The sequence below is a fragment of the Danio aesculapii genome, chromosome 7 (genome assembly GCF_903798145.1).
Source record: "Danio aesculapii chromosome 7, fDanAes4.1, whole genome shotgun sequence".
Taxonomy (NCBI): Eukaryota; Metazoa; Chordata; class Actinopteri; order Cypriniformes; family Danionidae; genus Danio; species Danio aesculapii.
The window spans coordinates 12,675,937-12,691,624 of record NC_079441.1 but is presented as its reverse complement, the minus strand read 5'-3'; the positions used below and the strand labels follow the sequence as shown (position 1 = coordinate 12,691,624).

Sequence of the window (15,688 nt, the reverse complement as noted above, 5' to 3'; positions counted from 1 at the left end):
GCAAAAAATATATACCTTAATAAGGGGTCATACTACTTCTAATTTGTTTTATATTAATACTATCTTCTTGCTAACAAATGCATCTAATTAAATGTAAAAAAATTATAATAATAATAATTTATTTACTTTGCATCCTAAATACAAGTTATGAATAAATAGATATATTATATATAGCAAATACTTATTCTAGCCTGAAAAATATATGCACTAATAAGGGGTCATACTATTTTTAATTTGTTTTATATTATCAATATTTTCTTGCTAACGATGCATTTAATTAAATATACAGAAAAGTCATTTTGTATACTTTGCATACTAAATATGAGTTATGAATAAAAATATATATTTATATAAAGAAAGGAAATACATATTCTAGCCTGCAAAATAGAAGGTTATACTACTTTTAATTTGTTTTATAATATTAATATAAATACAAGTTATGAATAAATAGATATATATTTTACAGTATGAAGCAAATACTCATTCTAGCCTGCAAAATAGCAAACATATATACACTAAAAAGATATTACTTTTAATTTGGTTTATATTATTAAAATCTTCTTGTGAAAATGCATCTAACTAAATGCAAAAACAAAAAGTCATTTTGTAAACATTACATACTAAATACAAGTTATAAAAAAATAGATATATTAATATAAAAAAGCAAATACTTGCAAAATAGCAAAACATATACACTAATAAGGGGTTAAATAAATTTTAATTTGTTGTTATTAATATCTTGTTATTAATATCTTCTTGCTGACAAATGCATCTAATTAACTGGAAAAAAAGTCATTTTATATTGCATACTAAATACAAGTTATGAATAAATAGATATTTATATGAAGCAAATACGTATTCTAGCCTGCAGATATATATAAATAGACTTATAAGGGGTCATACTACTTTTAATTTGCTTTATAATATTAATATCTTCTTGCTGACAAATGCATCTAATTAAATGTTTAAAAAAAAGTACTTTTATATACATTGCATACTAAACACAAGTTATGAAAAAAATAGATATTAATATAAAGGAAATACTTATTCTAGCCTGCATGATATATACACTTATAAGGGGTCATACTAATTTTAATTTGCTTTATAATATTATTATCTTCATGACAAATGCATCTAATTAAATGTAAAAAAAAAGTAATTTTGAATACATTACATACTAAATACAAGATATGAAAAAATATATATTTATGTAAAGAAAGGAAATACTTATTCTAGCCTGCATAATATATATACTAATAGAGGGTCATTCATACATTCATTCATTTATTTATTTTCCTTCGGCTTAGTCAGAGGTCGCCACAGTGGGATGAACTGTCAACTATTGCAGCAAATATTTTAAGCAGCGGATGCCCTTCCAGCTTCAACCCAGTACTGGGAAACACCCATACACACTCATTCTCACACACTCACACACTACGGCCAATTTTGTTTACCTAATTCACGTGTACCACATGACTTTGGACTGTGGGGGAAACCAGAGCACTCAGAAGAAACCCACACGAACTCGGCAAGAACATGCAAATTCCACACAGAAATTCCAATTGGCCCAGTCGGGGCTAGAACCAGTGACGTTCTTGCTATGAGGCGATCGTGCTACCCACTGCGTCACCGTGACACCTCTTTCCTCAAAATATGTTCTTATATATCTTTTTATTATATCTTTAGTTTCTTAATTCTGTTGAACAATAAAGAAGATATTTTGAAGAATGCTGAAAACCTGTAACCATTAACTTCTGTAGTATTTTTTTTTTAATGGAAGCCAGTGGTTACTGATTTTCAGCTTTCCTCAAAATATCTTTTTTTATATCTTTTTAGTTTCTTTATTCTGTTGAACACTCAAGAAGATATTTTGAAGAATGCTGAAAACCTGTAACCCTTAACTTCTATAGTATTTTTTTTACAATGGAATTCGGCGGTTACAGGTTTTCAGCTTTCCTCAAAATATCTTCTCATATATCTTTTGATATGTTTTATTTTCTTTATTCTGTTGAACACTAAAGAATATTTTTTGAAGAATGCTGAAAACCTGTAACCATTAACTTTTATAGTATATATATATATATATATATATATATATATATATATTTTACTATGGAAGTCAATGGTTACAGGTTTTCAGCTTGCCTCAAAATGTCTTTTTGTCTGTTTTTGTCAAAATGTCTGTTCAACAGAATAAAGAAACTCAAAATGGTTTGGAGTTACTCGAGAGTGAGTACATTTTCATTTTTGGGTGAACTATCCCTTTAATCCAGCATATAAACTAGTCCCCTATGTTCTGTATATTAAATTATATCATTTCATTACTAGACAAATCTATTTCCAGTTCAGTCTATATATGACGCTGTCTGGAAGCCGCAGTATTTGTGAAGGGTTTTGTGCGAACCCGTGTGGCTTGTTCACAGGTGTCAGAGAGGAATTGATGTTTAATTGAGTCATAATGGCAGAGGTGCTGCAGGGCTCACATACTGCAGCATCACAAACCCAAAAACAATTTCGCTTCGCGCACAGAGAGCTTTTATATGTGCTGAAGCTCATCTGCAGGATTTCTGGCATCAGTGGTGTTCTCTTTTACCAATGCTGGACAGTATAAGGACTTTCAAGTATTACATGGTACAAGGTTAATTTGTTCGCCAAGTTTTTCATTTTTGAAACTATTATTATATGTGATACTGCTTTGATTTTGATTTGATTTATTTATTTTCTAACAGAAATATCATACATAAAATATCAGTAACAAAAAATACATTTCAACATAGTCGAAAATGGAGTGGGATGAAGCACAAGCTTATTATATTCCCATCCCATTACCACATATATCATTCATCATTCGTCTATTACTTCAACTTATTTCTTCTTTTACTCATCTCTAATTTTAACATGAGACATATTTTATCCTTTTGGCATTTTTGGCAAATTACATGTTTGATTCCCCCCAATCCACAGCCACCTCCCCCCCAAAGAAAAAAACATAGTACTGCAAATTAAAACATTAATTAAAGTTTCATCATACCTTTCTCATTTTATCCTTTTTCAATCACCTTCATCATTATATTGCTTTAATAATATATGTTTATTCAACTTTTTAAATTGATAATTATCCTGACATTGCTTGAGATTCTGATCTGAGTCTGTTCCATAATTTCACATCACAGTCAGACATACACAAACCTTTTAAAGTTGTCCTTATTTTCAACCTCCTAAAATTTTGTTCTTCTCTCAGATTACATCCCTCCTGTCTTTCTTCAAAAAAAAACTTTTGTTTACAATTTGGAAGTAGTTTATTCCTAGCTTTAAACATAAATTGTGCTGTTTTAAATTGAACCAAATCATTGAACTTAAGTATCTTCAATTTAAAAAATAAAGAATCTGTATGCTCCAAATACCCCACATTTTCCATAAATGAACTTTGAAAGGGGAATTGTTGAATCACGTCCTTCTATGAGTACGTTTACATGAACACCAATAATCCGATTTTAATACGATTAAGACAATACTCTGATTAAGAGTCTACTGTGTAAACAGCCATTTTTGATTAATTTAAATTGACTAAGTCATAATCCAACTACACAGAAATCGGATTAAGACATGTGGAGTATGCTGATTTCAGTCGCATTCTTGACGTGCAGTACAGACATGCAAACACCGCAATCAAACCATTACCGTCATGTAGGATTTTCACCGCATTTTTCAGCATAGTCTATACACACATGGTTGTTTGACACTTTTCTCTGCACCTACCGAGTCAGTGAAGAACCACAGACACCCGCACCACAGAATGTGGAGTTTTTTTTTTTCCATACGGCATGCAGTATATGTCATACTCGCATCCAATATCTCGTTTATCATGGGGGCATGCATGAAATGTTCCTGAATGAAAGTGAAAGTGCCAAACTGCAGTTAAAGTCGACAAATTAAAAGTGAATCACTTAAAATTACATGAAACTCATGATAGCAGGGTGACGCGATGACGTTAATCGAATTATGTACTATAACATGTAAAACAAGGTCGTGAAATTAACATTCAAAAAGCAACTCATGTAAACAATTTAATCATATTATTGTCGTATTCAGATTAAGGCAAATAATTTGATTACTGATGTCCATGTAAACGTAGTTGCTGTTGCATTTAAGGTCATATGTGTCATATGTGTTTGAAGTTAAATATTGGATTAGATTTTAAGGACATGAGATGTGACTGATGTTTTGTTTGTATTTTTTATTTATTTATTTAGATTAAAAAGAAGAGTCACTTACTGTACTCCATTATTCCTTAAAGATCAGCATAAGAGGAGAAACGAGAAAAACAAACGATTCAAAATTGGGAAATAAAAAAGGAAACCATTGCAAATGGATAGTGCTATTAAAAATATGTACGTTTATATCTATCATTTTAAATGTATAGAGTTTAAAACTAGGGCTGGGCATTTGGCTTAATCTAAATCTTGATTAATTAAACATTTGACCTCGATTACGATTAATTAACAGTTATTTTATTCATTTTATTTTAATTTTTTTCTCTAATAGGTTACTGACAGGTTTTGTACAGTAAATATGCACACATATTACAAGTGACAGACTTTTAAATGAAGAGTGTGTTACTTGATTTTAAAATAAATGAAGGAAACACACGTTATCTACTGTCTATGATTATTTATTGAACATCAATGTTGAACAACTGAAATTAAAACACACATTGCCTAAAACCAACAGTGACATATTTCCTATAAAAATGTGACAATAAATAACTTGCAATTTTGGAAACAAAATAAATGGTTTTCAATGTTTTATCTCTTTTAAATAAAATAAGTCTATATCCTTTAAATAATATTTAAAACTGCATTTCATGCATCTTCTGTAAGCAAATGTTTTAATTTAAATGATAATTTTAATGTAACGAAAAATATGCTGTCTCAAGCGATCTCTGGCGCAGCTTCCAATGATCATCAATGTTGTGCAAAGTAACACAAAAGTAATGAACAGAGCGGGGTCACGAGACTCCACATGTGGTAGGGAAAGTAACTGAAAAAATTAACTTGGAAAAAATTGATCGATTATTGGTTCTGAATGTCAATTTCGATTACTTTTTAATTAATCACCCAGCCCTAGTTAAAACTTTCTAAAATGAATAGAAATATACAGTATTTTCAGTTATGAATAATTGTCTGATATGGGTTGTTATATTTATAAATCAGATGTTAACACTTCAATTTGTTCCCTCTGCTGCCGCATTCGCCATCAGTAAATGCATCTACAGCTTTTGACCGATTATTTAACCATAGACTTCATCAGCTAAAACATCAACATGCAATTTTAAGCTTTGCCATTTCACAATACTAGATAGGGCAGTACTGAATGTGTACCTTGTGCAAAGCTACTGTATGTGATGTGGCCACAGCGGTAATGGTCTTTTTGAAGTGTCACCCACTGTATGTATTTTTAAATGTATTGATTTTCTTCATTATTTAAAGGTCCCGTGAAGTGCTTTGAAATGTGCATTTGTGTTTGATGTGTGATGTAATTTGAACTGAACTGGAAGACAATGCGGAAAGTAGAGTAGCTCCTCCCCCTTAAAAAAAAAAAGCAGTGTTAAGTTTTTTCTCACAGCTCTGCCAGTGAGAGTGTTTGAGCTCATGCACATGTTGCAATAGTGTCTTGAAGGGGGTGGGACATGTCAGATACTGAGGAGCATTTGATTGGTCAGAATATTTGATGAGAAACTGAAGTATGAAGTGACGTCATAAAAGTTGTTGATCCATTTAGGCGGAAGTGACAAAAATGTTTATATCTTTTTAAATGCAAATTGTTTTGGAGCACACTAGCTTATATATATATATATATATATATATATATATATATATATATATATATATATATATATATATATATATATATATATATATATATATATATATATATATATATATATATATATAATATTTATATATATATAATATTTATATATATATATATATATATATATATATATATATATATAATATTTATATATATATATATATATTTATATATATATATATATATATATATAATATTTATATATATATATATATATATATTTATATATATATATATATATATTTATATATTCTTTCTATATATATTTTCTATATATATTCTTAATACTAACATAATGATCCTAACATCTAAAAAAAAAAACTTTATTTTGATTTCACGGGGACTTTAAATTTGAAAATGTTCCTTTACTGTAGACAGATAGTTATACAATAAAGAGTTCACATAGAAAAACCTCTAATTGCCATTTGAAATGTCTTCTAAAATGAGGATTTTTTTTCTCAGCTTTCTATGTTTATGTTCAGTTATTTAACTTTAAAGGCAATGAAAAGAACCTATTTTTACCATAATGGTGAAATTACTAAACCTAAACACAGTAGCCTGAGGAAAATCCTTATTTTATATGAAAATTTCAGAAGGCATTTGCATCTAAATTGTATCAAAATGAATAAATATAGTACAATCATACCTTATGATGAATGATAAATTACAGTATGCAGGCTTACCGTCATCCTCCATGAACGGTGGATCAAGAAAATGGCCAAAGACAGTTTTGCTAACCGATCCAAGAGAGTTTGTGGCCACTAGGGTGTAGTTTCCATTGTCATAATGCGTCGGGTTCTCAAAAGTCAAGCAGCCTTCTAAGTAATCCTGGTAGTAGTCCATCTCCATACGGATATATTCACTCTGCAGGATCTCGCGGCCCTTGTAGAACCAGTGCAGTGTGGGATGAGGAAAACCTCTGACCGTGAACTCGATACAGGTGTGATGGCGGCGCTCCGGCTCGTCCAGCTTCAGGATGACTGGAGGAACTGATATGAGGAGAGAAAATTGAGTTTGTAAAGACACTGCGGCTTTGTGTATAACAGATACAGGACAGAACGCTTGGCAGCAGTTTTAATCAGTGAAACACAAAGATTTTTCATCTGTGGACCATTTACTATCAGACAAAAGGAAAGAATTTTACTAACAAGGCATCAAGTCTGTTATGAAATAGACACTTTTTTGGCGTTCTGCCATCTTGTGCATTTGGTGTAATATTGTAGTGACCAAAGACTTGACGACTTTAACTTTTCTCATACTGTGATTTTGGGCCTGTGTACCGTTTACCAGGCAATAACTTGGTTTCAGGGGGAAAAAAAGATTGAGGTAATGGAGTGGCCAGCTCAATCACCTGACCTTAACCCAATTGAAAACTAATCGTTTAAATAAAAAATGACACTTCATCATTTGTATCAGACAAAGAAAAGAATTTTACAAACAAGGCATCAAGTCTATTACAAAAATAAACACATTTTTTGGTTATCTGCCATCTTGTGTGTTTGGTATTCACTAATTGTGACCAATATAATATTGTAGTGACCAAAGACTGATTATGGTTGATGAATTTAACTAATCCAACATTGACAGAGGTGTTATTTTGCTTGGAAGGAGTGTGAAGTATTGTCATTTACAAGGCAACAACTTGGTTTCAGGAAGAATAAAAGATTTAAGGTAATGGAGTGTCCAGCTCAATCCCTTGACCTTAACCTAATTGAAAACTAATTGTTTAAATAAAGTAGAGAATTTCAGTTCACAATACTAGTTATTTTAATAAATTACTTATTTTTATTTACGAGTACAGAGAATAAAATTTTTGCCCATAAAATAATCATGTAATGTATACATGCCAAAGAAGGAAATCTATTATACGTCATTAAATTTCGAATCTGAATGCAAATTTCTTTATTTAAAATGAGAAGCTAGAAAGCAGAAACAACACTTGGGTGAGTTAAAGCAATGTGTGATCATTTGCTATTAGGCAAAGGAAAGACTTTTACAAACAAGGCATCAAGTCTGCTATGAAAAAGACACATTTTTTGATGTTCTGCTATCTTGTGGCTTTGGTGTTCGCTAGTTGTGACCAATGTAATATTGTAGTGACCAAAGACTCATTATGGTTAATGAATTTAACTTTTTCCATATGGTGATTTTGGGCCTATGTACTGTTTACCAGTCAACAACTTGGTTTCAGGGGGAAAAAAGAATCGAAGTAATGGAGTGGCCAGCACAATCTCCTAACCTTAACCCAATTGAAAACTCATGGTTTAAATAAAGTAGGCAGTTTCAGTTTACAATTCTAGTTATTTTATAAATGTTTTATTTTTATTAAGGAATACAGAGAATTAAATTTTTTGCCCTTAAAACAATCATGTAATGTACAGTATTCAGACCAAAGAAAGAAATGCCAAAATCCATTACACGTCATACATTTTTCAATTTAAATGTAAAATTATTTATTTCAAATGAGAAGCTAGAAAGGAAAAAGACACTTGGGTGAACTGAAGCGTTAAGTAAGTGTGTGATTATTAAGGTTGGTCATTTGCTATCAGGCAAAGGAAGAATTTTACAAACAAGGCATCAAATCTGTTATGAAATAGAAACTTTTTTTTTTTTTGCCGTTCTGCCATCTTGTGCCTTTGGTGTTCGCTAATTGTGAACAGTTTAATATTGTAGTGACCAAAGACACATTATGGTTGATGATGAATTTAACTAATCCAACATTGACAGAGATGTTAGCAGAGATGTTATTATGCTTGGAAGGAGAGTGAAGGATTACCATCTTAATTAACTATAAGCGATACTTGTTAAAATGATCCAGTTCGAGGAGTTTATAAAGTACGCTGTGAAGTTAATAACGTACACTGTGAAGACTGTGGCTCAAAAATCATGTTTTTCATACTGTGCTGTTATGCCCACAGTACGTACCATTTACCTTGTAACAACTTGGTTTCAGGGGGAAAAAAAGAATCGAGGCAATGGAGGCCAATCCCCTGACCCTAACCCAATTAAAAAAACCATTGTTTAAAAAAGCAGACAGATTCAGTTCACAATTCTAGCTATTTTATAAATGTTTTATTTTTATTTACGAGTACAGAGAATACAATTTTTGCCCTTAAAACAGAGGTGCCCAAAGTTGGCCCATGTTAACCTTTGGTTTGGCCCGCTATCCCACCTAAAAAGAGAGGGAGAATGATTGGGAGTTGTTTGGGGCAAATGCTTCTTTGTTTAATTGAGGAGCTACAAAAGAAGCCAACTAAAATTAAATGTTTCACTTAAATGTTTTAAATGAATCAGACTTTTAAAATGTAAGTACTGTTACTTAACAGATAGAAGACAATGCACAAGACATTGGTGAGCAAATTAAGGCAAAGGCAGGAGCAGCATTAAACTCCATTGTGTTTTAAATGGGATTGTTTATGTTTGTACCATAATAAGTTCATTATAAAAAGTAAACAATGATACTGCATCATTAATTAATATGTTTTAAATCAACCTGTTCTAGTTATTTTTAAATTGTAGCAAATAAATCAAGAAACTACCCATAGTAAATTTAATGTACTGTAATACAATTTGGTATATTTATATTTAAATTTTTTTATTTCAAATGAGAAGCTAGAAAGGAAAAACGACACTTGGGTGAATTAAAGCAATGTGGGATCATTTGCTATCAGGCAAAGGAAAGAATTTAAAAACATGGCATGAAGTCTGTTATGAAATAGACACACGTTTGGCGTTCTGCCATCTTGTGCATTTGGTGTTTGCTAATTATGATCAATATAATATTGTAGTCGCCAAAGACTCATTATGGTTGATGAATTTACTTTTCTCATACTGTGATTTTGGGCTTATGTACCATTTACCAGGCAACAACTTGGTTTCTGGGGAAAAAGGATTGAGATAATGGAGTGGCCAGCTCAATCCCCCGAACCTAACCCAATTGAAAACTCATTGTTTAAAAAAAGTAGGCAGTTTCAGTTCACAATACTAGATATTATACTAGTTATATACTATTATATATATATTTTAAGAGTACAGAGAATTACATTTTGTAATGTGTAATGTATACATACTAACAAAGAAAATGACAAAATCCATTAAACATCATAGCTTTTTTAATTTAAATGGAATTTTTTAAATTTCAAATGAGAAGCTAGACAGCAAAAACACCATTGCGCCTGAATATATTTTTAACATTAATATATTATTTAACATTAATTAACATTATAACGTGGACTGCAATAGTCACGCTAAAACTCTGCATACAGTCGAAGTCATATAGAGACATCCTGCTTAGCATCTTATATCATTTTGTTTTTCCTTTTACAGAAATGAAAAGACAGACAACATTACGATGACGACGACAACAGTGAGTAAAATCTCTACTCCTTCAATTAAATTGTCTATTGAAAAACATTTCAGGTTAAGTATAAGTCAGGACATTTAAACTATTGTTTCAAGCCTATGATTATGGTAATACGCACTTATATGTCCCCAATTTGGCTCTTCAATGAAAAACAGACAGTGCATAAATTGACAGAGGGACAGCTCGTAATCTTGCTGTCACAGACCGTATTTTTTGGTCCACCGTTCAAAAGAGCACACGCAAAAAAAAAAAGAAAGGCTGGTCCGACACTGCGCACTGGTTTGTCATTCAAATGAGGAGCATCATTATTGCCAGCCGCAGTGATTTGCACGGGGCTGACTGATGAGACCAGACGAGAGATGGATCCCTCCTGTCGAGCGCCTCGTCTAAACAGATGACATGTGTTTTAGACTCAGCATGCATGCAGCAGCACCCTTGCTCTCGGCCTGTCATTTAGAGAGTTCTGCTGCAATCCCACCAGGAGAAATGAGGAGAGCGCATCACATATGTGCATCTCGTATTTCTCCGCTTTTGTGAGCAGAATGCTGAAATCCCAAACGGAGCCCTTTTTTGTTGGCATTATTAATGCGGTTGAGTGGAGCAGAGACTAACTTTTTTCAATTGCATCTCAGATCTTTAGAACTGATTGTTCAGTATTGACCTTATTCCTATAGCCAAGTACAGGGTCTTGTCTTTATTAAAGAAGAATAATGAAATATTCCTGATGGTTATAATCATTTTATATAAGGAACTGTAATATATTTAGCTATTTATTCTGGTAATATTTCCTATTCTAAAATCGGATATGTCTGGACTGATGTTGTCTACATATTTATTTATTTTTATTTATTTATTTATTGAGGCTGTATCCAATTATGGTGTATCTCAAATCACATATTTATAACTGATTGTCTAGTATCAACCTTGTTCTTGTAGCTAAGTACAGGGTCTTGTGTTTTTTAAAGAAGAATAATGAAAATCATATATGTCTGTTCTGATATTGTATACTTATTTATTTATTCTTTGCTCAATACTTTGTTGATGCACCCTTGGCAGCAATTACAGCCTCAAGTCTTTTTGAATATGATGTCACAAGCTTGCCACACCTGTCTTTGGGAATTTTTGCCCATTCCTCTTTGCAGTACCTCTCAAGCTCTATCAGGTTGGGTGGGAAGCGACGGTGTACAGCCATTTTCAGATCTCTCCAGAGATGTTCAATAGGATTTAGGTCTGGGCTCTGGCTGGGTCACTCAAGGACATTCACTGAGTGGCTTTTTTTGTAGCCATTCCATAACTTATGAAAGTCGACACACATCTGCCTTAATTCAGTGGTGTATTCTTATGTCATTGCCATATTGAAAAGACGAGAAAAAGAGAAAAAAGCCTCTGTGTTGCATCATATTTATATTGCAATGAAACTGGAAGTCTTGAATTACTAATTAAAGGTTTCTAGATATTCTGACCAACTTTAAAAATGACAGAAAAATATTTATAAAAAATGCTTCAATTATTATTAATTATTTATAGAAATTGTTAGGGGTGCCAATAATTGTGGAATACAGTTAAAGTCAGAATTATTAGCCCACCTGAATTATTAGCCCCCTGTTTATTTCCCCCCAATTTGTGTTTAACGGAGATAAGATTTTTTCAACACATTTTAAACATAATAGTTTTAATAACTCATTTCTAATAACTGATTTATTTTATCTTTGCCATGATGACAGTAAATAATATTTGACTAGATATTTTTAAGTCACTTCTATATAGTTTAAAGTGACATTTAAAGGCTTAACTAGGTTAATTAACTTAACTAGGCATATTAGGGTAATTAGACAAGTTATTTTATAACCATGGTTTCTGTAGACTATCAAAATAGTATATCGCTTGAAGGAGCTAATAATTTTGACATTGAAATTTTTTTAAAAAAATTAAAAACTGCTTTTATTCTAGCCAAAATAAAACAAATAAGACTTTCTCCAGAGGAAAAAATATTATCAGACATACTGTGAAAATTTCCTTGCTCTGTTAAACATCATTATCATTATATCATGTTAAGCATCATATTTATATCGCAGGGAAACCAGAAGTCTTAAATTACTAATTAAAAGTTTGTAGATATTCTGACCAACTTTAAAAACTACAGAAAAATATTATAAAAATGCCTCAATTATTATTATTTCTTTATAGAAATTGTTAGGGGAGACAATAATTGTGGAACATGTGATTTAAAAAAATAATATCGTCTTTTAAAAAATTGAGTTAAAGGTTAGATTTTTCAAAAAAAATTCAGTTTGAGATATGCTTCTGCAATAAAAAATTAATTTATTTGTTAACACATCTTAAACAGGGGTGCCAATAAGTGTGGAGGACACTGTAAGCCAGCATGTATGCATGCATGTACAGTGCATATATAAGTACACCCCTCACAAATCTATCTTTTAAACTCATATTTTTAATAGGAAGCTTTACGATATTATATTTGTGCATATACAATTAGATTAGTCAGTACTGAAGGCAAATCTGGAGCTTATGTAACAAAATAACTTACGATAATGGTCCAAAAACAAGTACACTCAAATTTATATGTTTAAAAAAAAATATTAAATGCAAATTTAAAAAGAGAGAAACTCAAGAGAATCAAAAAAATAAAATAATTTTAAATTTTGTAGGTTGTAATTTTTTTTGCAATAATTTGCTTCAATATAACTGTATTATCTTTCAATTTCTAAATATGTTTGGTGACTAAAATATTGTTTTAATAAATATATCTGTTTAATGAATCTGTTTAGTTTAGATGCACCAAAATACATTGCATATTCACTGAGAAATGGATACAAATATTCAAAATTGGCTGTACTCAACTATGCTGGGCACTGTATTTGTAGGTGTGTAATGTATTATGTATATATTCATTTATTTTCATTTTAGATTCATAACAATTATTAAATAATAACATATAAATACAATTTGAGTATTAGTAGACTCTCTGTTGATAGTGCTCCTTCAACATACATTTAACTGATTATAAGAAACTTTGCAAGTACATGTCAACATACACTAACCCTAACCTCAACCTAACAGACTAATTATAATCTAAAAAGAATTAGTTGGCATGTAGATGCAATGTAACTTAAATTCAACAAACAGACCATCAAAATAAGGTTTCTTTTGAACTCTCAGATTTCCAAAGCTTATTCAACTTTCAAGTCATGCATAAACCTCAGATCCCAAAATTGACCCTTAAGACTGACCCCAAGGTCACATATTAAGTTTCAAATATTGTCTATACTATCAGTACAGACATTTTAACAGAATAAAATGCTAAATATATTACAGTTCATCATATAAAAGGATTAGAGTCATCAGGAATCTTTCATTATTCTTCTTTAATAAAGACAAGACCCTGTACTTGGTTATCAAATCCAAACTTGACAATTTTTCTTCTTAGAGCCTGCAAATCTTGCTGCTGTCATTTCAATTTAACGTCAAAGTCATTAGTCAGCAGACTGATCAAATGTACTGCTTTTTCATCTACTCGCTGTCTTAAAACCATGTGCTGTTTAATGAACATAATGATGCCTGAGTGTCAGATCATATCATGTCTTAAAAAATGAGAGAAAAATCCACAGTTCTTATTAAAAGACAGAAAAGTTGTTGCAGATTCAGTTCAGCCTGCAGTTCGTTCTCATCATATACCTGTTTAACCCAGTTTAACACGGCACAGGGAAGGAGGTCTATTTTTATGTATGTATCACAACCTCACACACTCCCCAAACACACACGTGGCCTCTGATTAAATTAACACAAAGGCTTACAGGTTCAGAGCTGTTAATTGGTGTATCAATTCATTTAGTACCTTGCTTTATTTTTAAATGTGTCCATATTTTTTCATAAGAGGGTATGGTGTTATGGGCGTTAAAGTTTGCAACATGAGTTATTTGTGCAGTTTTAATATGGGTTCAAAATAAAGATTCAAAAGGTGGTCTGATAAAATTGACTAGAACAGCAATTATTTAGAGTCATTTGCATTAATTTCATAAGCCACACTATAAAAAAAGCAAATTTTACAGAAAATAGCTCAATTTTTTTAAAGTAATTTTTTGTTATTTCAAATTATATTCAAAACTCAGTAAAATAGCAAAGGCCCAATCCCAATTCTACCCCTTAGCCCTTCCCCTTGTCCCAATTCTCTTTAGCTTGAAGGCGTAGGGCTAAGGGGAAGGGGTGAATAGCCCTTCGAACTGAGATTTTTCAGGACCACACTTGAAAACAAGGGGTAAGAATATTTCCCAGAATACACCAGCCACAACCCAAGCATAACCACACCAGCAAGTAAGGAGATCCACAAATAAGTATTTTTTTGTCATTATTACAAATTTTTACAACAAACACATGTTTTAATATATTCATAATAGTGTTCGTGTTTTACCGTCATGCTAAAAAAAACCCCCGCTAAAATAAAAACTGCTAAATGTTGCAATCTATAATCCATAATAATAACTCCTGTACAGCAGTCCCACAACATTCTGACACTTGATGACACTTGAATACCCTGTCAGAGAAGTCTCGTGGCTGGGAATGAGCTTTTTACAGTGTCTGCTCTAATGTTAATTTTGTTTTGGTGTGTTTACATAGATGTGTGTCAGTGTGTAAATGCACAGTTTAGTTATGATCTTATTGCCACATTAAATGGTTATGATAACATGATATATTTGGCTTCAGTGATTTCCTGAAGATAAATAAAAATAACACAACTGTAATAACTACAGCAGTCGCGACCATCAATTTCACATGCAGCAAGAGATCGCGATGACATATGATGACGTGTGCAGGTGTTGTAGTGCTGTCCAATTTCTTAGGGGTAAATTTTGAAGCCCTTCACATTCTGTTTCAAGGGCCAAGAGGTAAGGGTACAAAAATAGAACTGGGATTGGGCTTAAAATTTGCCGTATTATTTAGTGTTATTTGAAGTAATTTAAAATTATGTAAAATTAAAGTAATTGTAATTACTTGTGCACCTCACTATATTAAGGTTTATGAGCATGCTAACATTTTTTTGAATTCTTGTAATTTTAAAGTGAGAATTGTATGTTGTTTTTTTCCACAACTGCCCGATTACAACCTTGAGCATGTCTTGACATTTTATTAAAGGTTTTAATTGTAATGATTAAGGGAAGATTCTGTGAAATAACTTTGTTGTCTCTTGAGCTTTTAGTGCAGTCACTTTATTGAATGTATTTGATTATAATAATCTAGGAAAAGTCAGTAAAATAACAGTGTTTTTCTGTAAACATTTTAATGTTAATATCTGTAGCTTTAATATTTTTGCACTTTATTTCAACAAAGAAATATTACCGTAATTTTATGGTTTTTGTTTGGCAGCTGTGGATTTTTTTCACAGTGTATAGTTAATTGTGAGAATTGGTACTTCAACTAAAAGGCTACAAACAT

At 31.4% G+C, this 15,688-nt stretch overlaps 1 protein-coding gene across 2 annotated transcripts in view; it reads right to left on the bottom strand.

The window, feature by feature from the left end:
* Positions 1-15,688, bottom strand: part of ntrk3b (neurotrophic tyrosine kinase, receptor, type 3b) — a 285,287-nt gene that overhangs the window by 131,644 nt on the left and 137,955 nt on the right. Inside the window, exons 8-9 of one of the 2 annotated variants that reach the window (XM_056461059.1) lie at positions 6,558-6,863; positions 4,276-4,290 (exon numbers count right to left, since the gene is read on the bottom strand). In XM_056461059.1, the coding sequence (XP_056317034.1) occupies positions 4,276-4,290; positions 6,558-6,863 (321 nt within the window). The remainder of the gene's footprint in view (positions 1-4,275; positions 4,291-6,557; positions 6,864-15,688) is intronic. The other variant, XM_056461060.1, reaches the window with a different exon arrangement.